Source organism: Melospiza georgiana, chromosome 16 (genome assembly GCF_028018845.1).
Source record: "Melospiza georgiana isolate bMelGeo1 chromosome 16, bMelGeo1.pri, whole genome shotgun sequence".
NCBI classification, from domain to species: domain Eukaryota; kingdom Metazoa; phylum Chordata; class Aves; order Passeriformes; family Passerellidae; genus Melospiza; species Melospiza georgiana.
This window is the reverse complement of record NC_080445.1, coordinates 763,893-791,851: the sequence shown is the minus strand read 5'-3', so window position 1 is coordinate 791,851 and position 27,959 is coordinate 763,893. Positions and strand designations below refer to the sequence as shown.

The window sequence follows — 27,959 nt, the reverse complement described above, 5'->3', positions numbered from 1 at the left end:
CCCGCGGCCCCGCCGCGCCAGAGCGGGCGCCGCCCGCGCCCCGCCATGTCGTGCGTGCACTACAAGTTCTCCTCCAAGCTCAACTATGACACGGTCACCTTCGACGGGCTGCACATCTCCCTGAGCGACCTCAAGCGCCAGATCATGGGCCGGGAGAAGCTGAAGGCGGCCGACTGCGACCTGCAGATCACCAACGCGCAGACCAAAGAAGGTGCGTGGGGTTTGGGGGCAGCGGTGATGGAGCGGTGGCTGCTGTGGGCTCGGAGCTGTTCCTTTGTAGCTGCTGCTCTCACAGCACCGTCCGAGCAGTTCTGCGTGCGGAGGTGCTGCAAAAGTTTGGGTTTCCTGGAGTTGTGGGTAAAATGGGGGCGGTGGGGGGCAGGATGTGTGACCATAACAAACCTGCCTGCTTTCTTTGAAATCTGGCAGAGAAATGTGAAGGTTATCACAAGGAGTATAGCGCATGGCTAATTTCAATGAGGGAAGAAAAGTGTGTTTGATGACTGAACTTTATCGTCAATTTCTCTTTGCCCTCTTCATTGGAAAGTGCTTTGCTGCTTTTTTTTACCCGCCTTTCATTGAAGACAAGTGCCCCTTGCAGTAATTGCTTGCAAGCAACAATTTGTATCGAGTGTATCACTGAGTTACAATTTCTGCAGACCCTTAAAGCCTCTCTCACAATCAGCGTTCTGTGTAGTAAAATTACTCTGGGGAATTCGTGTTAATGTAAGTTTTCCAAACAAAAGACGCCGTAGTTTGGGTACTGCTGAGCATCATTTCATCATTCTTGTCTAATGTTGTTTAGATTTTTTTTTTCTTCCTGGCACTTAGTGCTTGCTGTATCAGGGCAGTCCTGAAGTTTTATGGCGGAACATTTACAGTGAATGTATGTAAGAAATACATGTTTACAGTGAATATATGTTTTTTGGGAAGTCATAAATTCTCTTAAATCTTAATAAATAGTGCTTGATTCTGTGGTGTTAATATGGGTTTGTGTTACTATGATGCTTCGATTAGGTAATCTGCCATCCTGATAAGTTTGAATGTGATTAAAGACTTCGGAGTGTGACTTTTCAGAAACAAAAAGAATTGTATTTTCATTCCTGCAACGTTAAACCTTTTTCTTTCCCCACCCTGTGGTTCTGTGTCTCAGCAGTTTTTTCCTTTGAAAGTTGTAAGAGAAAAAAGATGCAGGTAAATATCCCCTCATGAGGTATTACTGCAGCATCCATGGTACCAGATTGACCAGGGAGTTACTTTGTTTTCACATGTAACCAGAGTCCAGGGAAGGAAAGGGCTTTGCCTCACTAGAAGCTGCTGTTGCCTCAAGGTGAAGTTAAAAAAGGATGGTCCTGAGTCTGCTAGGCAGGTTGTGTTGCACTTTAACCTGTAAAAAATGAGTATAAAATTTTAAATATATAACTATGTAAAATACATAATTTTAAATTCTATATTAGTGATACACATGCTTATTGAAGCTTTCCTAAGGGTGTTTTCCATGTGAAAAGGCAAAAATCTCTCTGTGGTTTGCAGAGCATAGCTAGAGAATGTATTTCCAAATTCTGTGTCTGTCAAATCTTTGGTTCATATGCATAATTGTGAATCTCAGTTTTTATTAATCAGATGTAAATGCTTAAATTAACCTGCAGAAATTAAAATAACAACGAGACCGGGATATTCTACCTAAGTGGGATGTTAGGAATTCTTACGTGTGGACATAAGTATTGGGTTTTTTAACTTTGTCTATTCAGGAGTCCTGAGTAAATGTTAAAATGATCTTTGGAAAGAACAAAGTGAGCCGTGACTGGTCCAAGATCCTGGAAGCTTTTACAGTTCTGGAGCTGTTAGTTTTCCTAATGGAAAGCTAGTAATAGGAGAACTGCTAATATAGGCCAAAAGTACACAGGATTTTAAATATCAGTGGGAAAAAAGGATCTGATGGACTGTGTAAGATTCTGGGAATGCAAAATGGATGGGTGGGACCTGTTTTATGTAGGGGGTTCCTATTCCATACCTGCTATCAAGGCATGTTCTCTAAAGCCTGTGCTTGAGATTGGTGCTTTTAAACTTGCCTCCATTTCATTGGATCTGGATTATTTTACTTGTCTTCTATGACAGGTGTTCCTAGAATATTGTGGAAGAGCTGTGAGCTCCACAACTGAGGTCTCTTGAGTGCTCTTTCCTGTGCTGTGACATTCTGAAACAGAACACTAGGAAAATGTGCCGTACTTACAGGGCAAAATACCAAGAAAATAAACCCCAAAGTTGGCTCTGAGCTGGCGTGGGACGGCTGAATGGTTTTGGGGCAGAGTAGCGCCCCAGCAGTTCAGCCCCAGGCTGACACCACAGCAGAGCCCAGAGGGCCCTAAAGCAGGGCAGGTGGTGTAATGCGATTAATGATTGGGAGTTGGGTGGATTTGAGGGACTCATCCCTTCAGAGCAGGGCAGGGGCTCTCGTGGGGCCAGAGCTGTGCAAACAGTGCTGTGGAGATTCCCTGGGCTGTGTGACCTCCTGAGCCAGCTTGTTCCAGATCAGGGATTCCTGTTCTGGGGAAAGCAGAAAATCCAGCATGAGTGGCCCTGTCTGTTACTCTGCAAGTTTCAAGGGTGCCTTCGTAGCCAGCTACAGCAGTGGCTTGTCCCAAAGTGAGCAAGTGATGGTGATGAGAACAGAGTTAAATCCTGTCTAGGGAGAAAATGTGTTCCAGGGAATTCCCTGTGTTCTGGTGGGGCTGCCTGGCATGTTGGCAGGCATTGCAGCTCTTACCTGCACATCCTTCCCCCAGCAGCTGCTTAGCAAGGCTTTTCCCTGCCCTGGCACACCTTGGCTTGCATTCCCAGGACTCCTGGTGAGTTCTGTACTCCACCTGAGTGAAAAACCTCTCAGAGTGCTCAGAGCTGTTTGGGCAATGCTGGCAGATAAACCGTGAATGAAAGCAGGCCAGAAAATAACATGGGAACTTTTGTCAGTAATTTGTTTATAGCATACATAAACACAAGTTATTAAAACTAGCAGAAATTCTTATAATAGATAAATTTAAAAGCGGGGGTTTTAAATTGCTCATTCAGTATGAAGCAGCGTAAACTTGCCAGCAAATCTGAGCTCTTTGCACCTAGCTGTAAGAAGGCTGTGGACACTGATGCCGTAGTTGATGTCAGATTTCTGTGTCAGTGTGAGGCAGCAGTCAGCTGACTAACTAGTTTGCCTCCATTCATGCCTTGAAATACTTAATCTGGACTCTTTCAAGCTACTATTTTCTTGTAGGATAAACAGCAAGTTTTAGACTGTTGTGTCTCTTCTGCTCTAAGCTTTAATATCCAGATTTTTCTTTGTTTTTACAGTCATTTTGTGTTAGTTGGGTACTTACAATCACAGCTCAGATTGAGAAATTCCAGTAGCCACTTCCTGGCCATCACTGGTGGTAAAACAAGTTTGAACTATATGGGAATGGGAGTGAACAATGCTGCTGCCTCCAGCTTGGAGCGTTTCTGTTGGAGCTCTGCTTGGACACATGTGAGCAGTAGCTGTGTGGAGTTGGCCTCACTGCTCACCTTGAGGTGTGGAGTCATGGAGAGACAGGGGCAGGCACGAGCAGAAACAGCTGCTCTGGGCTTCCAGAACTGCAGCTGGCACCGTCTTCCAGGTGTTTGTCTCAGCCTCAGCGCTGCTTGAGCTCCTTCTCCATCAGAAAGTCCCGCTGTGGCCTCTTTGACAGGTGGCTGTGTGAGGAGCAGAGCTCCAGGGCTTGTGTCAGGATGTGGCTTCTGTAAGAGCTGCTGTTTCTGTCACTGCTAGTCCTTTCACCCACAGTTTTAAACTGCTCTGCAGTCCAGAGGAGTCTCACTGTTCGGTTCCCTGGGGGGACAATCAGAAATTAGTTTCAGCTAAATGATTTCTCACTTTTCTGAAGAAATGTTCTGTTAGCTGGAAATAGAAGTAAAACTTTAATTTCATGGTTGAAGTGATGTCTTCTGCTAGGTATGTTTTGGTCTAAGGGAGGTTCCTGCCTGTAGGAATAATATACTGAAAAATTGAGCATAAATTGTGAGATACTCGTATTTTGTGTGTGATCACTGAGCAAACTCATCCTGACAAAGCTTGACTAGATATATAACAGTACTAGGTTTCAGACCAGTGCTTTGATTCAGTCTGCAGAGGTAAGGGATTGGAATAACTAACACTGCAGGCACATCACAGGGAAGGACTTCTCATGGTGCTTTACAATATTTAGTCATATACAGCCTGTGTAATTTCTGTATAAAAACCATTCTTATGAAGAGGGCTTTGCATTTTAAGTTTATTCAAAGTGTCTGAGAATTGGATTTTTCTTTGGGCCTTATGTAAAAGGTCAGGGGGCTTTTCTTCTTTTCAGACAACCAGCACAGTACAGGCCCAGGCAGAGCAGGGATGGCTCCAGGCACATGCTGTTTTCCAAAGGCTTTTCAAGACTTCAGAAGTCATTTTGTTTGAGTCTCTCTTTCTCTACAGAGAGTGAGTGGAAAGAACTTGTGTCCCTCTGGTTAATTCAGACTAGATCGTGAACTTAAGGGAAGAGGTACCACTTTAGTTTGAGCCACTTGTGTCCTGCTTGTGAAAGCAGCTCAGAAACCCCCAAGTTTTCGTGCTCCAGACTCCAGTGCTGTCGGTTTCAGTTGCATTTCTCTGTCAGGCCCTGAGCAGCTGCCCAGCCTGCTTGGGGACGGTGCAGCTCCAAGCACAGAGCTGGTGCCTCTGCTGTTCTGTCAGGCCTGAGCAGGGCAGCAGAGGGGAGTCAGGGGTACTTAACAAGCTGAAAGCAGTGCTGCAGAGTTTCCCTGCTTTAGCTGATGCCTGGTTTGTTCAGGACAAGTATTCACAGACTTTACAATCTGTTTTATGCAGGTGAGGTTCAGCTTTGGTTTGTTTTCCTCCAGAGATCTATTGGTTTCATAGCCAAACAGAAGCAAAAACAGCTTAAAACAGATCAGGGAAAAACCTCATGAATTATCAGACTCTACTTTAGTGCAATTTGAAACCATTTTGCTCCTAGCATTCAAACTAACTTTAAAAACTGAAAATTATTTTGCTGCTTGTGCTTGATAATCAAACCTGAAGATTCCTTGACAAGTGCTGCTGGTGTGTTGAGAGGATGAAAGCTTGATGTTATGTATAAAATTTTGCTTTTAGATCTGTAACGGGATTCTCGAAAGGGCTCTGTAATTACCTATTAAATACATTCTTATAAATTGACTAATGTTTTTTTCTGTATTGATGTTGTTTCCAGAATACACCGATGATAGTGCTCTGATTCCCAAGAACTCATCGGTGATTGTGAGGAGAATCCCCATTGGAGGAGTTAAAGCTACCAGCAAAACATACGTTATGTAAGTACTGCAAACATTCTCTTGTTTGGGAGGGGTCAGTGTGCCCACCTTGTTATTGACAGCACTTGCAGAGGCACTGGGCTTGTAACTTGCTTGTTAAAACTGCTGCTGGTGTTTGTAGTCATGGGGTAGCTTTCAAAGTGTCTGTCCCAAAGGAGACTTAGATTTTGGTGTTCAGAACACCAGCAGTGGTAACTTTGAAGATGATTCTATTGAGCTTGGTTTGGAGTTTATTTTTCTGAGATTCAAATTTACTGAAATTCCTGTTTCCTCTACATGGGGAGATTGCTTATAATATGTGTCTGCCTTTTTAACAAAGGCAGGTATACATTCATGAACTTAGCATTCGTTCATGGCTCAAAAGAGTTTGATTCTGGGTGTTGGACTGTCACCTGCATTTGGGGGAGGTGGGGCAGGATGTGACAGGTATTTTTCTGCCTCAGACATGGGGGGGTTATATAGTAGTCATAGAGGAAAGACCAAGGGTTGCCAGCTGGTAAGCCATGCAAACAAGGAGTTTCATTCCTAAGTGACTCCTGTGTGTTTCCTAAACACACAGTATCTGTTTGAGGCAAGAGATAAAGAACCATACCCTAAAGGGTACTGGCTTTTGTGCAAGTACCATGAAATAAACAGTTAATCCTGTCCAGAGTCAAATCTCAGAAGTAGTTCAGCACATTACCAAATGTACTGGGTACCTTTCTGAGTCCGTCTGTACCCGAGCTGGGATCTGTGCTCCATATTTTAGTTCTGTATTTCTGAGGTTTACACCTGATTCTCTGTCCTCAGTATTGATTGAAATCACAGAGACTCAAATGCAATCCTGACTCCAGGATTATGGCTGCATTGATGTTTTCATACAGTCCAGATCCTTAAAGCCATGCCTCTTCACCACCTGCAGGAGATATTATTAGCTTGTGGTTTTGCCATGTCTTTCTAATGTTGGTTCTCAGGAAAGTACCCTAAGGAGTTACAGTGTGTCTTGAACAAACAATACAGCAGCATCCTGGTACCCATGAACCATTGGCAAGCAAAATCCCCGAATGGATGTGGCTCTGCATGTAACCTTGGGGCATGTTACTGCAGGAGTTGGTGCAGTGCTTCCCAGCTCTCCCTCAGGATTCTGCCCCCCAGCTTTGTGCCTGTAAACACAGCCTTGCTTTGGGGCTCGTTTCACTGAGTGCTGTCCTGCCAGTGCACCTTGCCTGGTGCTGTAAAGCCCTCCAGAGAATCAAAGCTGGCAGCAAAGATTCTGTCACTACTGGTGTGGGGGATCAGCAAAGAACAGCACTGCTGTGGTAGAGTTGGAAATTAACCAGGCAGATGAGCCTTCTGTTCCCCAGCTGGAAACACTGCAGAAACCACTGGCAGGGTGGTTAATGTTTGGGGATGGGGAATGTCTGCTGGGATGGTGAGAGGCCTTCAGAAAGGCACTACTCACCTTGCAGTAAATAGCTGGAGCAACTATTGTGTGGTAATCCAAAGTATTTCCTCACCTGCTCACCCTCAGGAGGTATAATTGGGAGCCTGGGGGTGTTCAGCAGTGGCAGGAAGCTGAGCCTCTCCATTGGCATGTAAATTCCCCAGCAGCCTTGCATTGCTTCTGCTCATGGGACTCTTGGGATGATGCTTGGATTGTTTGTTAGCTCTCTCAGTGGCTGCATGAGTGGTTCATGATGAGGAGCATGCAGGTCCACACCACCGAGTATGTGGAATCTCAGCAAGTTTTCAAATGTAAAACGTATTTCCTAAAATATTGTAAAGTATTCAAGATTATCTTATAGCAAATTCTGGCAATTAAGACCTTTTTTTTTGTCACAGGACTCCTAAATCGCACAAAATCCTAGAAACTACTTTCAGGTGACATTTCTACTACTACTTTTAGTCAATATAGCATATGTAACATGTTTAATATTTTGGCACTTTGATGGCTAAATATAATAGATCTCTGAACACAGTGCTTGGGCTTCCACAAAGCAACACTGTTCTAGCACTGTTCAGTGCTGCTGACACTGTTATGTTGCCCCTTTGTCACATGACTGTTTTTCACTTGAGCAAACTTGCACTTGTAGATTATCACTGTTCTTCACTGAAACTGAAGCCCTGTACCTGGTACCTGTGTGCCTTTCCAGGGATGTACATGTTGGCCAAAGCTGCCCCACGCTTTGGTGATTGATTATTTGAGAACACAGAACTCTAGTACAGACTTCACATGGATTTGATACTTGGAGAGCAGAGACAAAATGTCTCATGACTTCCTCTTGCACTGTTGTGTTCTAGATCTGTAAGTCTTGAGTAATTTGTGACAATGTAGAAATGTGATTTTGGGGTGTTTTTTAGTTGCACCAAATGTACCAAGAGAGAACAGTTTATGTTACAAATAAATGTCTATGTTCGCTAGAGTATTGGAGCATAATGTGATGTTCAGGTTCTGGAATCTTTGTGTTGGGTACAAATGATTTGTTTCAAATTCTCATCACCTTTATTTCTTCTTCTAGAAGTCGAAGTGAGCCAGTGAGTGGGACATCAAAAGCAGTATGTAAAAACACAATCTCACACTTTTTTTCCTACACACTGCACTTAGTTCTAAACAATGCAGCCTTTTATTAATTTGCCAAACGTTAACTTAATATATTTTCCCGTAAAACCTAGTGTATGTTGTAAATACTTTGTATTTGATTCAGCATAGTAAAAACTGGGTAATGCCATCATTTGCAGAGTTCTAATGTGAATATTGGTATTTGTGCCTAGTAATGCATTGTATTTCATATTGAATATGCCAGAATCTCTCCTGTATGACTCTGTGTTGTACAGATAATGTATGATCGTTTCCAGATCCTGTAGGCTCAAGGTTTGCACACTGAACATGGTGCCATGTTCTACATCTGTCTGTCTATAGCTAGTGATATGTATGTTTGTATAGGTTGTTGTGTGCTTTTTGTTTCTTGCAATAAAAACTGTTTGGAGTGTATTTTTTGCCATTTTCACATTGTATCACTTAGCTTTTGTTTTTAAATACCTTTTTTTTGCCTAATGGTTTTTGAAAATGTTATCAAAAACCACTGAGAAATCATTATTGTGAAACTTGGTGCTGTTCCTTACTTTTGACTTGAGGGTTCAAACAAATACCAAACCCAGCATATCCCAGATGTTTTCAGGACAGTTCTGTGCAGATAAATGATTCCTTCTTATGTCCTTAAATATTTGGGTATTTGTTCCTGAAACTGTGTAATTGAAGTGATATTGTTTGGGCCCTCCTGAGTACAGAAATGTCTTTAATAGCCTGACGTGAATTTCAATATCGCTGCTACACAGAGTGGTATTCTAAAGTTCTGCATTTGATTCTTTCCCCTTTATCTGATAAAGCAGTTTAGTTCAGCAGTTTGTCTGCAAATGACAATATGTAACACAAATTTTGGCACCAAGTTAGAGCCTGGGGCATTTGGGAGTGAAATCCCTGTCACTTTTCTTAACTTCTGCCTGCAGCACATTTTTGGATCTGGGTGACTCCAGGGCTGGCTGCTGCTGTAATTCCCAAAGGTTAAGCCTTTCTTTAGTATACCACCACTTGGAATTCACATTTGAAAAAGGGGCAGCATTTTCCTTCAGGTTTGCAAACACTTGTACTGCTGCTAACGGATAATCCCACATGGAAACCCGTGCCTGGTGATGGGCTAGATCTTAATGTGCCACTTGGGTCAGTACTGTGTGCAACTGTGTTTTTCCAATAGTCCTTAGAGTATCAAAGTACTATTTGGTGGGGTTTATTTTTTATCTTTATTTTAAGTATAACTGCTTCTCCTTCACTAGACTGGTGTGAGGCATTACACTAACCCTGGATCATTGGATCTGATCACTTGATCAGCTATTAGGATAACTTAATCTAGAAATTCCTGAACTCTGGGGCTGTGTTCTGGGAAGAATGCAGCCTCTGGTTCCCATGGAAACAATCAACTTCAAATTGCAAACTTACTGTGTGTAGGTCTAAAACCACTAAATGTAACATCCATAATTCTGTTGCTGATTGATTGCAATTCCTTTTGGAGATGAATGCCTCTCATTGTGAGTTGGAGTTAGTTGCACTGGCCCAGTGACCCTAGCAGTTAATGTAATGCATTTATGTAAACCACGTTTATAGTATTTGATCTAATTCAGAAGGGTTTTTATTTCTTGAAAACAGTTCTTTTTCTTTTTGTTTACTAGCATGTGTATAAACACAAACCACATGTTCATAAATAAAGTTAACATTCTTTTAGCCTCGTGTGTTCCCTGGCATGTCTGTATTACATCTTACCATAAGCTAACGTAGATGTGTCAAAAAGAAAAAAGGAGAAATCCCAGAGTGGGAGGGAAAACAGTGTGAGTGAGAACTAACAGCAGGAAAGGAAAAGCTAAGCCATTCCCTGGTGTGCTCTGACTGTCCCTGGTCTGGGAGGGTGGAAGCCTTGAATCCCTCTGTACAGGCCCTCTCTCACTGGAAAAGCCCTGCAGCCTCAGCAGCTTCTGGGGCTAGGAACACAAAGAGTTTATTCTTAAAGTTAATTCAGGTCTTGGTGCGGGGGGATTGTTTGCCTTTTTTTTTTTTTTTTTAACACAAATATTTCTGCATGTATTTCAGAGCAGAAGCTGGGTCTTATGCAGTTGGAGTAAATCACTAGGAATCTTGTCAGTTATTGATGGAGAGTAAAGCTGCAAAGTTAAAATCAGTTTTCTTTTTTTAATGGATGCACAAAAGCTTCTTCTTTTGAGTACTTTTTCATTGTCATAGTGCCGTACCAGCTGCCATCCCAGCCTTGGCCAGCCATACCAGGGCGTGGAGCCTGGGAGAGGCTGCGGAAGGGCTGAGCTGTGCTCGTGGGGTCAGCACCAGGGGCACACCTGGAGCCTCCCTGGCTCACCTTGTGTGTAGCCAGGCTTAGCTCTGGGGAAAGCCCTGGCATGTCAGTGTAGCACTCCAGCAGTGAGATCAGCCTCTTCCTCCTCTTTTCTGTCCTCTTGCCCACTTGGCTTGCTGTTAGTTTCTGTTTAGTCTGCTGTATGACATGCGAGTTAAAACATCAGCTGTTGAGTTTAGGGTTTGGGGGTTACTTTTTCTGGGTTGTCTTTTGGTTTTTTAACAATACTTCTGCAGTATTGTCTGCAGAAGTGTTATCTTAGGGTTGCCTGCAAATTCATAGAGATGTTGTTTCTACTTGACCGTTTTGAGGGACTGCCAGGAAATAGTTCAGTAGAAATCTAAAAGGAAAAAAATTGGAGAAAATATAGGATGGTTGAAGGATGGCCATGGGCAAATGCGCTGATGAGTACATTAACTGTCTGTTTGCTCCTTCTGGTAACTGTTCAATATCACCTCCTTTAAGAAATTAGACTGTTGCCTGCAGGCTGTATAATAGCAGCTTCCTGAAAAAAGAATTAATAGTTTATTAACTGTTTGTGTTTCAGTTCCTGGTCAGTACTAGACCATTTAATGCTAAAGCTTTCCTAATTTCTTGTTTGTTTCTGAAAAAACACAAAATTATAGCTGTGCTTGCCCTGAGAGAATGCTGGTCTGCTTTTTCATGTGTAAAAGAGTGGCATATGGAGGATGAAGCTTCAAAATGCTTGTGCAGACCTCCTTTTGAACAGAACTAGGTACAAAGCATTCTGGAAGGAAGGAGAGATGAATCTTGTGGTACAACTTGCAGTGGAATGAAGGTCTTTTTGTCTAGATCTCTGTGTTCCTCTTCAAAGGAAGAAGACTTTAGTCTCAAAGCATCAAGAGCTCTTTAGTCAGTAATGCAGGGATACTGTGTGTACTTTCCTGAAAACACAGAACAGGAACAACTTAGTGGTGTGAGGAATCATCTTGTGCATGGAAATACCTTTTCCCAGTCTACTAAAACTGTTCCCTCGAATTCTCTACTACATTAGGTAGCAAAGGACAAGACCTTTTTTAAGGAAAGGTTTTAATCTCTTTGCTGACCTGTTTAGTGACTTCTTGGAGAGCTGTTCAGTTCACATTGTGAACTTTTATTCTATGTTTTTGAGCAGGTTAGATGTAGTAAGCAGTGATTCAGGTATCTTTCTGGTACTGTTGTGTTAGCTCAAGTGCTGCTAGTGGCATGATAAAATTCAATGTACTGCAGAAGGAACTAGATCGAGTTAACCTTTTTACTTTGGCAAAACTGCTTTTCAGCACTAGTTGTCTGGCTTCTAGCCTGAGGATGTCATTCCTGAGAGCTGTTCCATAGGCAACTGGGAGGAGAAAAATGGAGACAAAAATTCCAGGCTTGTGCTCTGAATCCATGTCTTTTTCATCAGGAGTATGCTTTGCAATTTCCTTTGTTCATTTAGTATTGGGCTGCTATTAAAGATCAGGTTTGGTCTGATTGCAAGGAATCATCTAAATTCTCATTGATTTGGGTGGTAGGGCCTATGGTCTAGTAACATACAAGAAATCAGTTTTTAAATTTTTATAGTCTACTCTGTCATTACAAACACCTTTATTTAAATTATTTAAGCAGTTGGCTTTTCTCCAGAAGTGACAGGTTGTGGCTGCTGTTCTAGATTGGCTTGTATTTGGGTTTATTTGGGTACTGACAGGAGGGGCAGAGTGTGTTTTGGGGCTGCTGGGGATGGCCTTCATTCTGACAGGACAGCTCTGGGTTCACAAAATCATCGCTGTGTGCATATAGAAATGATGAGACATTCACTCATTCATTTGAAAACTACACTAATACTATGTTACCTGGAGTGATACTTCTTCCTCAACTAAACTTAAATATTTTTTAAAATCCTTTTTAGCTGAAAATTCACAACTTCCCATTACTATTTTGAAAGAGATCCCTCTCTGAGATATTCTGAGCAATAAGTAGATCTCCAGTGGGGTTGGTTATTTTAATTTCTTCTCATAAGCACATAGATACTCTTAAGCCATCATAGGTTTGGACTTTGTTTTGAATAAATACAAATTACACTGGGTTGGGATTTCCTTTGGGTGACACTCAGGGGGATGTAGTGCAGGCATTCAGATTATAGTAGAGGTTAACTGTTGTTGTGTTTTGACTGTAGAACTTGAATATGTGTTTAATTTTTTGTGAACAGATTGATGACTCTTCTGCATCTATTTCTCTGGCCCAGCTTACTAAGGTATATATATATATATATATTCTTGTCAAATACTTCAAAAGTGTTTGCTTCCTATTTTTAAATTGATACTGTGACCTATTGGTGAATAACTGTTGTAATTGAAAGCCCCCTTTAATTTTTATTAACTTAAAGTATTTATTTTAACTTTAAAATGTGTGTATATTTTGATACTATCCTGTAAAGAGTAGTTCCCAGTTTGGGAAGATAGAAGGGGAGTACCTTATCAGCCTCAGCATAATGTTGCAGTATTACTCATCCTCAAGACACAAAGAAGAAGCTCTTCAGAAGCTGTTTTACCGTTTTTCATACGTTTCATTAATTTTGCGTTGGAAACTAACCCAGTTTGTACAGAAGAATTTAATTGGCTGTAAGTTACGGACATTCCAGGGGGGTGTGACCACCACAAGAGAAGCGGTTCTGTACCATGGACAATTGCATGGCTATTTTTGAATCCCTAGTCATAGTTACAGACCCATTCTCTGAATGCTGCACAATTCCATAAATTGTGGGATCTATACAGTGGACAACCCGATCTAATTTGTTTGAACGCAGACTGTGTAAATTGTGTAAATGTACCTCATTGTTTATAGGAATATACCAATGTGTACGTGTGGCATCTGAGCAGCTGTGACCTTTTGAAACTGTTGTAATGCCATGTTTTGCTCGGGAACTGCTTGCATTTTTGCTCACCAATGTGTAATTTGTCTGGGAAAGCACTAGTGACTGCACTGTGTGGACAGCCGAGTGCTCAACCACCAGTCCCTAAAGCTACAGCCAGTAGAGTAGGCAGGGCCTGAGGCAGAGCAGCTAGTTCTTTGTCAGCAAGATAAAGGCTGGAGTTCATTTCTAATAAAAAGAAATCTCTTCCCACTGGTAACTTGGTAACTTTTCCCCTCTTCGCTACAGAAATTAAATTGTATACATTTGGCCAAAAAAACCCCCATTATATATAAATATCTCTAGTTTGGAAGGTAGCCACCCAAGGAATTGGTTCCCATTAGTGCTGTCCCTAAATGTGTGCTCGGGTCTGTAACCATGTGAAGTTTTACTCTAAAGTGTGCAAAGCTGTCCAAGGGGTGGGGGTACACATTTAAGCTTTTGAGGATATTGAAGTAGTTCAGAAATGGCAGGAAGATGACACCAAGTGGCTCAGCACTGTTACTCCCTCTAATGGCTCTAGTGCAGCCCGGCTCAGCACGGAGGCAATGTGTTAACAGTTCTCTGGTGATTATTACTATGTATGAAATGCCATATTTGAATTTTGGTCTATTCCTACTAATGTTTTGTGGCTTTTGGATGTGTTTTGTAAACCGTTTGGGTTCAAACAAATTAGTCAAGTATTATCTGTAAAGCTTTCTGTAACTGTTAATGGAAATGATTTCATAGTTGGCGATCCGGATTCTGTTACTGTGGAGAAACTGTGTATATGAAACAACCATTTAATAAAATGTTGAAACTAGTTGGTTGCTTTTGTGAATGAATGCATACAAAACCAAACCATGAGTGCTTGAGCTGAGTGATAGGTGCTTGAAGGCCCAAGTCATTTGCAGTCACTCCCTTAGACCCTGCTTGTATCTGGACTAGTGTGTAATAAAAATATTTGAACAAATATGACTTAAAAATCAGCTGACTTCAGTAATTTGAAGGTCTAGTTGTACAGAAGGTTTATATTAAAATTTGTGTGTTAAAAGGACATAGTCAACTGGAAAAAAACTAAGATAGTCTTCACTCTAGTTAAGTCACAGGAAGAAGTTAGGAGGGGGAACATGCAGTTTGCACTCCCTGCAGCTCCTGCTGGGCAAATCTCTGCTGTAAAGAATTTTTCCTTGCTGAGAGTTTGCAAAATCCTTTAGTTCTTTTAATATTTGTATGTCTGAAGCTGAGTTTCAGCAAACAAACCTAACTGCCCCACCTCTGCAGTTCTGTGTCCTTTTAATACTACAAAATGTAAATAATGCTGCTTGTATCCATCTTAATTCCTTGTCCAGTGGAGAGCTTCTCCTGAATATAGTCTGGAGCTTAAAAATCAGCATTAAAAATACTGGATATTGTTGTTTATCTACACGTAGCTTCAGTCATCTGAAGGAAATTGGATTGGTTACACAAGTCTTGCTGTAAGGTACAAACAGAGCCTAAGGTTTGAGTGCCCAAGAGTGCTCTTTTCTAGTAGGTTCTCAGGCACATAAACATCATGTCATGGCATAAGGACTCCCCAGACCATCTTCAGCACAAATCTGTTTGGTATAAGCAGCTGCTCTCATGCAAGCTCAGTTAGTGTAGTGCTGCTCTTTACAGGATTGGATGAGTGGTGTTGTCTTGGGCTGTGTGGGCTTAAATGTGTTTCTAATGTGTGTGTCAAATAATTACCTGTTGCACAGACTGCCAATCTGGCTGAAGCCAATGCTTCCGAGGAGGATAAAATAAAAGCTATGATGACACAGTCTGGCCATGAATATGATCCAGTCAAGTAAGTGTTGCTAACATGGAACTCGTTCTTTGCAGTTGATGTAAAAATTGTAGAGCTGGTTTGTTTAAATAAGAGAGACACATTAATCTCTTTTCCTTTTGTCCCCAAAAACTTGCAGTTACATGAAGAAACCCGTGGGGCCGCCTCCACCCTCCTACACCTGTTTTCGCTGTGGCAAACCTGGGCACTACATAAAGAACTGTCCAACAAATGGGGTAAGACTTGGGGGCCTTGGGGGGTGCTCAGTTTTTAATTTTTATCTGGAGACTTACATGACAAACGTGAATACAGTAAGAATTGTGTATTTTGGTGTGAAGTACAGAGGTTACATGGCAGTGTTGCAAAACCCTTTGGATTTAAGAAAAACCTGGAATTGTAAAATTTTCTTTTCGTTAGGTCAGAGGCACTAAATATTCCCATAGATCTTTTCTGTGAATCCCTATGCTAGAAATATCTCAAAACAAGTTTCTCCAAGCCCTGAGTCCAGCTCCCTCTGAATTGCCCTTTGGAGGAGGAGCCAGTTTGAGGGATTTCACCCTTCAGGAATCTGTAGTTAAGCCAAAGAATGTCAATGAGTTCAAAACATTGTTCCAACCTCTGGAACACCCTGGCTGCATTCATTTAGGGAAAAGAGTATTTTAGTCCCTTACACTAGGTAAGAGGAGAGGGTTAAAGGTTTTTGTGCTTAAAATAGTCACTGAAATCTCATTTTCAGTGTGGTTCTTGAAATACGTCTGCCTTTCTTAACAGGACAAAAATTTCGAGTCTGTTCCCAGAATTAAAAAAAGCACAGGAATTCCAAGAAGTTTTATGATGGAGGTGAAGGACCCCAACACAAAGGGTGCCATGCTGACCAACACTGGGAAATATGCAATTCCAACCATAGATGCGTAAGTATGGAATTGGTTGGACTGATCCCAAAGGGGAATGGGAGAAACCAGGCAGAGATGCACGAGTGGCAGTGCAGCCACGTTGGCCAGCACCTGGACATGTGGGGAGGAAGCATTGGCACTGGATTTCAGCTTTAAAGTCCATGCTGCTGCCTAACAACAAAGAGGGGGGTCCTCACACCCCCGGAAGCTGGTTAAACATGGGGTGTGCTGAGACTATTTCTGCAGAACATTCCAGCAGCATTTGTAATTGGGGTTATTCTCTCTGGGAACTCCTTTTGATTCTAGTTTGTCTTTCAAAGGTTTCATGTAAAACGTAATAAAGCAGCTGTTGGACTGTGACTCCCTCCCTCAGATGCGAAGCAGGCTTAATTTTTCGTCTTGCTATAAACTAGGAAAACACTTGTGTGTGCTGAGCACAGTGGCTGTTCTAAAATACTCTTGGTAGCCCTTCTGGTTTTCTCACCTGGATGTCCTTTTTTGGAAGCTGTAACACAGACTTCTTTCACTTGGAAAATGTCATTACTGGGATACCAGCTTTATCCTGAGCCTCCAATTTACATTTAGCCTCTGGCAAAGGAGATTCATGTCACCTGATATAAGCTGTCAAATGTTTTTCTAGTCTGAACTGATTTCTTAGCTGATCCACTGAACTGGATGTCTCTGCAGGAGAATTCCTCCCTCCTTCTTCTTATGTTAGGGCTATAGAAAAGTAGCTCAAACTAAACAGCTGTATTTAGGAAGGCCAGTGGAGAGGGAGAAGAATACCACATATTGTCTTTTTTTTATAAAATTCAAAGCTTGGAAGAGTTTTCCCTTTAACTTCTTTCTTTTGCTTTCCCCACTCTACTTCCAGGGAAGCTTATGCTATAGGAAAGAAGGAGAAGCCTCCCTTCCTACCTGAGGAGCCATCCTCCTCCTCAGAAGAAGATGATCCTATTCCAGATGAGCTGTTGTGTCTCATTTGTAAGGATATAATGACGGATGCGGTTGTTATTCCCTGCTGTGGAAACAGTTACTGTGATGAATGTAAGTGTTACTGCCAAATTTGTTAATTTCAGACATCAAATTTGATTTTCTGAGAGCAGAAATAGGAGATAAGGAAATTGCTGTGTTAGTTCTGTTGAATACTTCAGTGTGTCATGAGCAGGGAAAGACTCTTCTTGTGTAGATGGTGAAAAAAAGGTAGAAAGCTTTTTTCCTTCCTTAGGTTTCTAGTTAAATCCTCTATACCTGCAGAGGGAAGAGGATGAGGGAAGTGCATATTAGTGCAGGTGGTTACAGTATTAGATATAGAATGCATTTATTTTGTCCACAGCCCTTTCCCTCACACAGAATTATGTATCCAGCTTTGGGCACTTAGTGCGGACTACAAAGAACTGATGTTGAGGCATTTCGTCCACATGCTTCCCTAGAGCTGGTTAAAACCTTCAGAAATCAAACCTCATGATTTTTTGAAATGTGTTTTGTTCATTAACATGGAATGACTTTTTGCTGTACTAGAGTGGAAAAAAGACCAGTTGAGCTGTCACATGCCAGTCTGCTCTGCATCTTTACTTATTACCGCAATGAAATATTGACCCTCTGCTGTATGCTAGAAATTGTTGTAGAATTTCAGAGTGGTTTGAGTTGGCCTTCCACTAGCCCAGCTTGCTCCAAGTCCCATCCAAACTAGTCTTGAACACTTCCAGGGATGCTACATCTTCTCTGGGCAACCTGTTCCTCTGCCAGTTTTTCCCACTATAGAACATGAACAGCTCCATGCTTGCAGTTTAAGACCATATTTCCCCATTAATCATATGCTTGTTTTTGTAATTAATGAGAACGAAAAAGTTTACTTAGTTTGGCTATAAACTACTTAAATATTCTAATTATTCCCAGGTATTAGAACAGCACTGCTGGAGTCCGAGGAACACACCTGCCCTACCTGCCATCAGACAGATGTTTCTCCTGATGCTTTAATCGCCAACAAGTTTCTGCGCCAGGTAATGTTGTGACTTTAGCCTGAACTCTTTGTTAGAAAAATCTATTTGTAAAGAGTTGAAGTGGGTGAAAATATTAATTTAGATCTCCTTAAGCAAGGCTGAACTCAACAAAACTAAGTTTACTTTTCAAATACATGATCTGTTTTTACAGAAGCCTACTGCTTATTAGAGACAATCTGGCAAATTCAGGATACACACGTCTTTAATGGGATGTCCTCACTTTCAAATTGGGTGTTAACAGCAAAGTACTTTTAATGCAGAGACTCTGAGGTACCAGTCACTGATACCAGAGTTCCATAGGGTGTGTTCATAGCTGTTTGTTAGTTGGTTTAGGATTAATAGCACTTACAGGAACACACAGTGATTTTCCTGTAGAAATGCTTTTGTTCATATTCATATTTCTACTGAAGTTTATTACCTTCTCAAACATGTTTCCCTACCTCTAGGCTGTCAACAACTTCAAGAATGAAACCGGTTACACAAAAAGGCTGCGTAAGATTCAGCAGCAGCAGCAGCAGCAGCAGCTGCCGCCACCCCCGCCGCCACCGCCGCCGCCGCTGATGCGGCAGACGATCACGCGCACCCTGCAGCCGCTGATGCGGCCGGCCATGGCCCGGCAGCAGGACCCGCTCATGATCCCGCTGGCCTCGCTGGCCTCCCGCTCCGCCCTCTCCTCCCTGGGCCCCGGGCCGTCCATGGCAGCTGGGCTGCCGGTCAATCCGTCTTCTGTGGTTGTCTCCGATCTCCCTCCGGCAGTGTCCCTCTCTCTCCGTGGGGAAAAGCCAGATGGACCTTTTCGGTAAGGAGATCTGGAGATCAACAGCAATGTAAAAGAAATCAAAATGCTCAGGTTAGATTTTTCTTGAACTTTGCAGCTAGCAAAGTGTATCATTAATGAAAGCTGAAGGTCACTGTGGAACTTGTGGTTCTGTTTTTGCTTGGAATGAGGACAATTCAGTAAGCAGAACATGCAGGAATTTTCTTGGCAGTATTTTTGTTAGGTTCCCCTACCAGTCATTCAGGTCAAGTTTGTCCTGAAGAAGGGACTGGTTTTGATTTGAAGTGGCCAGCCATTCATAGAGTACCCATTTATTTGCATTAGACCTTAGTGTCTCATTATTTTCTCTTTATTACTGAGGAAATAATATTTTCATGTAAAAATCTGTTACGAGTGTTTAGGGTTACATCCTTTAATCCTGCTGCCTTGGATGCACAGAACCAGTGTGTGCAGAGGGCTGCCAGGCTCAGCTGTGCCATCAGTACAAGGATCACGATTCAGAGGAGCACAGAAACATTTTCTAATGGAATTTCAGTTCTTGTATCTTCCAAAGCTGAGGTTCAGTGCACAGGTTATATGGATTTTCATCCTTTCAAGTGCTGCTTAATCAAATATTTTTCCAGAGAGCTTCTTCACTAAATGCCAACATCCAAACAGACTCCTCAGCAGTGCTTCCTCTGGAGCCTGCCAACTTCACAGGTGTAAATCTGGTGAAGATTATTTTAAAATATGTTTTTTTATTTAGTGAAATCAGCCTTTTCTTACCTTGGACTTTATATTTAAAAATATTTATTATATTTCAATTCAAAGCAGTATTTCGATAATAAAAATGTTTTGTTTTTGTAGTGATGCCGATGCTGTTTTGCCTCCTGCTCTGATGACTGCTGCTGAGCTTTCCAAATCTTCCCCTTTGTCAATCAGCAGTTTGTTGGAAGAGAAGGTAGATTTTATTTCATCACATAATCACATACAATAATTCTTATGTTCTAGTAGAGCTTGTTTTGTGACCGTTTGCATTTATTCCCAAGGGCTATCAGGTTCCTGTACTGAGACAGCCAGCGATACCAAGTCTTCTGGGCCCTCAAGGACAATCAATACCTACAACTGGTAAGAAACTGGAACTTAGAATTTTGTCCAAAAAGTTGTCTTCAGATAAACTTACTGGGATTTTTTTTTCCTGTCCCTGCTGCAAAAGGTCATCCAATGAGAGCTGGTGCACTTCGCAGGCCAGGCTGGGAGCTGTAAGTATTCAACAGAAATTGAATGTATTACTAGTTGTAACCAGTTGTAAATTAATCTGTAACACATCGCTTAGACAACAGCTGATTTATAATGAAATAATAGTTGTGGAGAATTCAAGTGGTAATTAATTTTCAAGTGGCTTCATTTAAATTAACTTTAACAAAGGGGACCTGTGCTTACAGTAAGATTATTGAAAAATAAAACTCCAGTACATAATTGAAGAGAAGATTCTGACTAATGAACACTTTTTGGGAAGCCTAAATTACATATAAAAATTAAATGTAATTAAAAGATCAAATGGAAAAGCACCCTTTTGATTGCTGACTGAATAGGGCTGAAGAAATTGATTTCCCAGTAGAAATCACCCTCCAACGTTCTTTCTTTAACAACTTAGTTGATACTGATTGAGCAAATTATTGAAAAATTAGAGGCTGTTATTTTTATGACAGTTTTGTATCTCTGCAGTTTAGTCATCTCAAAGTGCCAAGCTCCTTTTTCTCATTAGAGAGAGGAGCCTGTTTATCTGTTATCGCAGCGTCAAATTAGTCCTTCATTCGTTAGAGATTTGTTACAGCCAGGCTGTAAGGGTCATTGTTTTTATAAAGTCTGAAAGATATATCAAAACAAAATCCAGCATCTGTCCCCCAGATTATCTAAAATCTCAAATCCAGTAAACAAGAAAAAAACAATTCAGGGACAAGAACAGGCCAATGCATCGCGAGGCAGGAGCTCAGGAAGCAAATGTAGGAGAGGTTAGGAGAGTTGTGAGAGGTGAGTTAATTCCTGCGCAGTGCTCGGAAGCCCGGGAGTGCAGAGCTCAAGGTGTGTCCAGCAGGGGCAGAGGAGCAGTGGGTGCTTGGCTCGTGGGAGATGGGGGTCTCATGGCAGCCTCGCCCGCAGTCCCAAAGCTGAGTGTAAGGAGAGAAGGCTGAGGGAGCTGCTGGGGCGAAGATGTGCAAGGCAAGTACGAGGCTCCAGGACTGAGTTTAGTCTCGAGTGAACAGAAAGCCGGAGACCAGTGAGAACCAGGAGTGCTCCCGCCGTGCTGCCGCTTCGCTTTCCTCTGTACGCTCAGGGCAGGCTGTGACAAACAGTGACACGTGTTTTTGGGTTTCTTTAAAGTTCAAATCGAGGACGCCCGCACAGTGACCGTGCCCAAAGGACTCAGGCCCCATCACTGCCAGCATCAGCACCAGTCTTTGTGCCTGTGCCTCCACCTCCCTTGTATCCTCCACCACCCCATGCTCTTCCTCTTCCTCCGGGGGTACCACCACCACAGTTTCCTCCTCAGTTTCCACCTGGGCAGCCTCCATCCGCTGGGTACACTGTCCCCCCTCCCGGATATCCCCCAGCTCCTGCAAACATGTCATCAGCTTGGGTCCCAACAGCAGTGCCAGCGGCTCATTCAAACACCATCCCAACGACACAAGCACCTCCTCTCTCTAGGGAGGAGTTTTACAGAGAGCAACGGAGGCTTAAAGAGGAGTAAGTATTTGGCTCACTAACGTTGCCTTGTTTTCATGTCTGTATCGGGGGAGCGTATTGGACTGCGGTTACGCTAAAGTGCATCTGACCTAGCAAAAGTGACATAGCGTTTCTTCCAATATACTTTTTCATCGCAGATGGTAAATATGCAAAGCTAAACCAAGACAAATGTAATTCTAGAACTTTTCCTAAAACTTGTAGGAACTGTTTTTGCTTAAATAGGATGTTCACCTTTTGCATTGCATGCAGTAAACATTTTCTCATATTGGCCATGTTTTGTTTCTTGATGTCTTTTGTAATAAAGGTCAAACTATAATTGTAATAAAGGTCAAACTTATTTTAACAGGGAAAAGAAAAAGTCCAAACTTGATGAGTTTACAAATGATTTTGCTAAGGAATTGATGGAATATAAAAAGATTCAAAAGGAGCGTAGGCGTTCGTTTTCCAGGTAACTGCTTTACATGTCCGTAATGGAGAAGCAGATTGTCTAGAGGAATCAGGAGGAGTTCCACTCCACCTCCCTGTCGTTAGATTGATTGGATGATTGAGGGATGAGCAGTGACAGGAGTGTCATATGCAAGTTATTGGCTCCAGTGTGGCAGAGATTGCAGGTGACTGAATTAGCATTGGGCAGCAGGCACTGAGGAGCGCTAAGCATCTGTCTTGGTAAGGTATCTCTGCAGTGGTATCCTTCACTGCCTGACAGTCCTGAGGAGGCCAGGAGCAGAATAGCTGTAAGGGCTGCATTTTCAGCGTCTCGCTATTCTGATTGTAACTGAGCAGTCCAAGCAGTTTGGAGGAGATAGGTGAGAGAAATCATCCTCATTTCTGCTTTTGTCCATCTCATGTTGGTACATGAGATGTTTGAACCTAGACTGCAGACTGGGGGCTTTCACTTGTTGGGTGACATTGTTAAATTTTTATTGGGAATTAAAAGCTGAGACTTATTTGTAAGGAAATCTGAAAATGGTGAGGGACTTGGAGAGGAGGAATGATGCTAATGAACATATGAATCATGTGAAATGATTCATTAAAAAACAGTAGAAGAAAACCTGAGGGTAGCTGCTGTTTTCTGTCCCCAGAAATCCCTTGGGCAGGAGTAGTTGTTAGCAGTGCTGTCAGGAGCTTTCCCAGAGTCATGGCACTGGGGCATGTGACTAGAGACTGAGGGTAGAAGCTTTTAGATGGGATTTTTCTTGCAATGCAGTCACTTGCCTTGGTTATTGCTGGAGGGATGTGCAGGATGTTTTTGGGACACCTGCCTGGCAGTGTGGATTCCACAGGCCTGTCTGTAGGTCCTTTGCGGTATTGGGATTGTGCATCCTGTCCAAACTCCCAAAAAAGGGTGCAGTTAATAGACCGAGCTGGTGTTTTAACATTGGGCTTTGCTGTCTTCAGGCTATGTGGTGTTTTCTGGGTGTGATTCTGCACTGTAGCCACTCAGATTTGCTCTTTTTTCATCTTACTGCAACAAAAATTATTTGCACTGCATGTGGTTGCCGAGTAGTGACAAATGTGCGTGTTCCCATACCAGTAGAGGCCAGTGTAACCGCCTGAAATCTGTCCGTAGCTCTGGTAGCTCATGTGATAGAGTGAGTGGAAGTAGACTGACCCTTCTGTGTGTTCTGACACTAACAAAGCAGCAGCTGTTCTGTCTTGTGAGCAGAAACTTTTACGTGTTATCGAGTTCTTCAATTCGCAGTAGCTTTATGTCAGCAGCTGAAAGAAGCTTTGACATAAGCATGTGGAGAGGAAAGAAAAAATAAATGTGGGAGGAAAAGATTTGAAGAGAAAGACTGTTTGGAATTAACTTCATCTGGTTTTTTTTGTTGTGTTTTTTTAAGGTCCAAGTCTCCCTATAGTGCTTCATCTTACTCTAGAAGCTCATACACCTACTCCAAGTCACGCTCAGGTTCATCGCGCTCCCGCTCCTACTCGCGCTCCTTCAGCCGCTCCCACTCCCGCTCCTACTCGCGGTCGCCGCCCTATCAGAGACGAGGCAAAGGGAAGAGTCGGAACTACCGCTCCCGCTCGCGCTCGCACGGCTACCACCGCTCGCGCTCCCGCTCGCCCCCGTACCGGCGCTACCACTCCCGCTCCAGGTCTCCAGTGTTCCGGGGCCAGTCCCCCACCAAACGGACGGTCCCGCAGGGCGAGGCCGAGCGCGAGTACTTCAACCGCTACCGAGAGGTGCCCCCGTACGACATGAAGGCCTACTACGGCCGCTCGGTGGACTTCAGAGACCCCTTTGAGAAGGAGAGGTACAGAGAGTGGGAGAGGAACTACAGAGAGTGGTACGAGAAGTTTTACAAGGGCTATGCTGTGGGCGCTCAGCCACGGCCTCCAGTGAGCAGAGAGAACTTCTCTCCAGAACGGTTTGGCCCACCTGGGACCAGACGAGAGAATTCACCGTATGCTCGGGGACGGAGGGAGGAGTATCCTGCTGGGCAGAGCCACAGGAATCGTAATGTAGCTGGAAACTACCCAGAAAAGCCTGGGAGAGAGAGCCATGGCATCAAAGATCCTACAAAATCAAAAGAGAAGGAGGTGGAAAATCCACTGGGAGATGGAAAAGGCAATAAACATAAAAAACACCGGAAGAGAAGAAAAGGGGATGAGAATGAAGGATTTCCCAACGTTGAGCTGTTAGAAGGGGCAAGAAAACCAAGAGAGCCAGTTCCAGCAGAAGATGCTAAAACAGACTCTCTATTCATGCTGCCAAGCAGGGATGATGCCACCCCTGTAAGGGATGAGCCCATGGAAGCGGATTCCATTGCTTTCAAACCAGTGTCTGAAAAGGAGAAAAAAGAGAAGGATAAGCCAAAAGCAAAGGTTGAGAAAACAAAGCGGAAAGTAGAAGTGGCAGCTGCTCCAAAGAAAGACAGCGTAGCAAAGCCAGCTAAAGCTTCCCAGGAAAAGGTGGACCCCGATCGCGAAAAATCTCCTCGAACGGAACCTCCTGTGAAAAAAGTCAAAGAAGAGCTGCCAAAACCAGACAGTGTTAAAGCCTCTTCCTCTCAGAAAGATGAGAAGACTCTTGGTACACCACGGAAGGCTCATCCCAAAGTGACAAAGGACCACCCAGAAGCCAGACCAGCCAAGGAGGAGAAGGCAAAGAAAGAACACCCTAAAGAAGCCAAGGCAGAGAAGCCCTCCAGCAAGGAGGAGAAGTCAAAGAAACCTGCTGAGAAAAGCAAACTTTCTGATGCCAAACTTGAGAAAAGGAAAAGAAAAGCAGAGGAAAAGGCCGATAAAGAACATGAGGCCACTTCTGCAAAGGCCTATAAACCTGAAAGTGCAGAATTGAAAACATCACCCAAGGGGAAGGCTGAGCCCGAGGGGGAGAAAGGAGAGCGGACCCCAGAAAAGGATAAAGCTGCTTTTCTTAACAACCCATCCAAAAAGATTAAACTTAACCGAGAAACTGGAAAAAAGATTGTGAGTGGAGAAAACGTGCCATCTGGAAAAGAAGCTGCGGAGAAACCTGAGCCCAGCAGCAGCAAAGTTAAAGCGGAAAAGACAAAGGGAAAAACAAGGAGGAAAGTGACAGCAGCTGACGGCGGTAGCTCAACTCTTGTGGATTACACCAGGTACCCCAGGCAGTTCTTGTTCTTTTCCTTTTCTTTCTTTCCTCCTCCCCTCCTCCAGTTGTGTATGGGGCTTAAGGAAAGGAACAGCTAAATTTGTGCTAAACAAGGGAATAATCCATGATCTTCCTTATGAGACTGTACATGGGTGAAACTCAGCTGTTGTTAAGGAAAACGAGCAGTTTGTACTGCACAGGAAGCTGGTGTAGGGTTCATTTGCTGGTGATGCAAACTCAAAGCATTTAAGACATTAGTTGAAGACTTAAGATAGTGTCTTGGTAATCTAAAAAGTATTTTAAATGTCCATTTTTCTAAGGAAGAACTGGGGCATAAGGATAAAACTTTGCCTGTCTGTACCTCTCCATAATTGATTGCTTTCATGTTGAAAGAAGAATGGATATCTAATTTATCTGCCATTGGGAGAAATAGGACATGAAGGAATTACCAGATCAGACAGTCCCCAATCTGATAATCTTGTGTCTTTCTTAATTAAATGTATAGTAGCAAGATACTAAATTAATTGATTGCTCATAATCTCAGCCAGTGGACTCAGCCTTTCTCTTGTCTATTCCCTTAATTGAACATCCTTAAGGAAAATGCTGAGAATTTAGAATTGAAACACAAGCCAGTTTATAAAATGTTCCCGGAGCTGGCTGTGTGTGCATCCCATTACTAATGTCCATGTTTTTCCTCCCAGCACGAGTTCCACCGGGGGAAGCCCTGTCAGGAAGCCTGAGGAGAAGCCAGACACCAAACGAACTGTCATTAAGACCCTGGAGGAGTATAACAACGACATAACAGCCCCTGCTGAGGATGTCATTATCATGATCCAGGTCCCTCAGTCCAAGTGGGATAAAGATGACTTTGAGTCTGAAGAAGAAGACATCAAATCCACCACCCAGGTGCCCCCAACTGTAGGAAAACCAACCAGTGTTATCAAACCTGTGAGTGCAAAGGCACCAAACCCCCTCAAACACGCTGAAAAGGAGACAGAGCCTCTGGAGAAAATACAGAAGGCTGCAAAAGAGACAAGTTATGAGAGCACCCAACATGATGCCAAGAGTTCAAAAAGTTCCTTGTCAAGTGAAAAAGGTAAAACCAAAGACCGGGATCATTCTTTGTCAGACAAGGACAGTTCTGAGAAGAGGAAGAGCAGTGTTCAGCCAGAAAAAGAGCACTCAGAACGCACAGTTGAACAAGGAAATGGAAAAACTGTATCTCAGTCTTCTAAAGATGGCAGATCTTCAGAGAAGCATGACAGTGGCCGTAGCTCCGCTGCGAAGGACTTCACTCCCAACCGGGACAAGAAGTCTGACCATGATGGCAGCAGGGAGCATTCGAGTTCCAAGCGCAGAGATGAGAAGAGTGAATCAGGACGGAGGAAAGACTCCCCATCCCGGATCAGAGACTCCACAGCAGTGCAGAAGAGCAAACCGAGAGAGGAGCGTGCGGAGCCACCCAAGAAGGGCCCTGCGGAGGCCAAGCGGAGCAGCTACAGCCCCCCGCGGGAGCGCAAGCCCGCCGAGCACAAAGCCGTGCACGAGCCCAAGCGCCCCGCTGAGGAACACAAACCCCCGGACAAAAACCCGGGCAAGGAGAAGGAGAAGGAAAAAGAGAAGCATGTCCCAGAAGTCAAGAGCAATAAGGAGAAAGAGCCAGGTGGGAATAAGCCACCGGTGAAACAGGACTCGCCAGAAGTTAAAGTGGAGAAGGAGAACGTGGCGGCTCAGAGCGATAAAGGCGCGGTGAAGCCCAAGCCACCGGTGAGCAGCGCCGCGCGCCTCTCGTCCGACCTCACCCGCGAGACTGACGAGGCCGCTTTCGTGCCAGACTACAACGAGAGCGACAGCGAGAGCAACGTGTCTGCAAAGGACGAGGAGGCTGCGGGGAAAACGCCCAAAGAGGCGAAGGAAAAGGCTGCGGATAAAGCGAAAGAGGAGGCAGTGGCCCCGGCTCCCGCTGAGCAGCCAGAGGTGGGCAGGAGCCAGAGCCAGAGCAGCCCCAGCGTCAGCCGCAGCCGCAGCCACAGCCCCTCCGAGAGCCAGACACGCAGCCACAGCAGCAGTGCCAGCTCAGGGGAGAGTCAGGACAGCAAGAAAAAGAAAAAGAAGAAAGAGAAGAAGAAGCACAAGAAGCACAAGAAACATAAGAAGCATAAGAAACACATGGGAAATGAAACAGAATTGGAAAAGAGCCAAAAACACAAACACAAGAAGAAAAAATCGAAGAAGAGCAAAGATAAAGAGAAAGACGACCAAAAAGTGAAATCTGTCACGACATAAACCGACAGATAGTGAAAAAATGACTTAATTACTAAGTCATCTGTATGATCTTTGTTAAAATGTAAACGACTTCAAGCGTTGTAAATAATGACATGAAAGACCCTGTGCTGCACTTAAAATATTGCTGCTTGATTATTTGATTTTTACATCAGAGCTTTATAAAAGTGAACATTTTGTACAGAATTGTGAGTTGTGACCATGTAACATGAAAGGTTTTGCTGGGGCATCTTCTTTTTAACCACCGTTAATTATTTTGGGTGGAGTTTACTGTACTGTGAAGATTTTCACATTCGGGTTTTTTTTAATTGCCTGGCAGAAGCAGCTGGTACCAGTTACCAAATACCAGCGGATAAAATGCAGAATACATTACAGCCCTGTTATGTCACTTTTTGATTACAATAAAAAAAGTTTTCAATAAATGACCCAATGTGAGATTTCCAGTGGGAGTTGCACATGAGCAGGGAGCATCCCAAGCCTTCCCATTCCTGGAAGTGTTCAAGGCCAGGTTGATCCTGGCCTGGAGCAGCCTGGTGTAATGGAAGTTGTCCCTGCCTGTGGCAGAGAGGTGGGACTGGGTGGGCTTTATGGTCCCTCAACCCAAACCATTCCAGGATTCTAACAGTAGTGCCAGAGAAAAAGGTCGGTGGGAACTATTGTGTGGGAAAAACAACTTACAGGGGGGTTTAATTTTGGGAAAACTGGCAGGACCTGCCCTGGTGGAGGGTGAGGAGATGCTGAGGATGGTGTGTGC

The 27,959-nt window shown here is 43.4% G+C and overlaps 1 protein-coding gene across 2 annotated transcripts; it reads left to right on the top strand.

Moving 5' to 3' along the window:
* Window positions 1–27,627, top strand: RBBP6 (RB binding protein 6, ubiquitin ligase). 2 transcript variants are annotated; one of them, XM_058035722.1, is made up of 18 exons: window positions 1–211; window positions 5,265–5,364; window positions 7,186–7,224; window positions 7,863–7,899; window positions 12,448–12,492; window positions 14,871–14,959; window positions 15,078–15,174; window positions 15,710–15,849; window positions 16,706–16,878; window positions 17,731–17,834; window positions 18,281–18,633; window positions 19,459–19,552; window positions 19,641–19,719; window positions 19,808–19,853; window positions 20,977–21,339; window positions 21,686–21,787; window positions 23,184–24,929; window positions 25,624–27,627. In XM_058035722.1, exons 1-18 carry the CDS (start codon window positions 46–48, stop codon window positions 27,206–27,208), a joined length of 5,358 nt encoding a protein of 1,785 aa, XP_057891705.1. In that variant the 5' UTR covers window positions 1–45; the 3' UTR covers window positions 27,209–27,627. The 2 variants fall into 2 exon arrangements, with proteins under 2 accessions (XP_057891705.1, XP_057891706.1); XM_058035723.1 differs by lacking the exon at window positions 7,186–7,224.
* The last annotated feature ends 332 nt before the right edge of the window (window positions 27,628–27,959 follow it).

Bases quoted from the DNA above. Each gene is read 5' to 3' on its own strand.
- RBBP6 (XM_058035722.1), top strand. From the start codon at position 46: ATGTCGTGCGTGCACTACAAGTTCTCCTCCAAGCTCAACTATGACACG. The intron at 19,720-19,807 runs GTAAGAAACTGG...CTGCTGCAAAAG, and splicing joins ACAATCAATACCTACAACTG to GTCATCCAATGAGAGCTGGT. The intron at 21,788-23,183 runs GTAACTGCTTTA...TGTTTTTTTAAG, and splicing joins CGTAGGCGTTCGTTTTCCAG to GTCCAAGTCTCCCTATAGTG.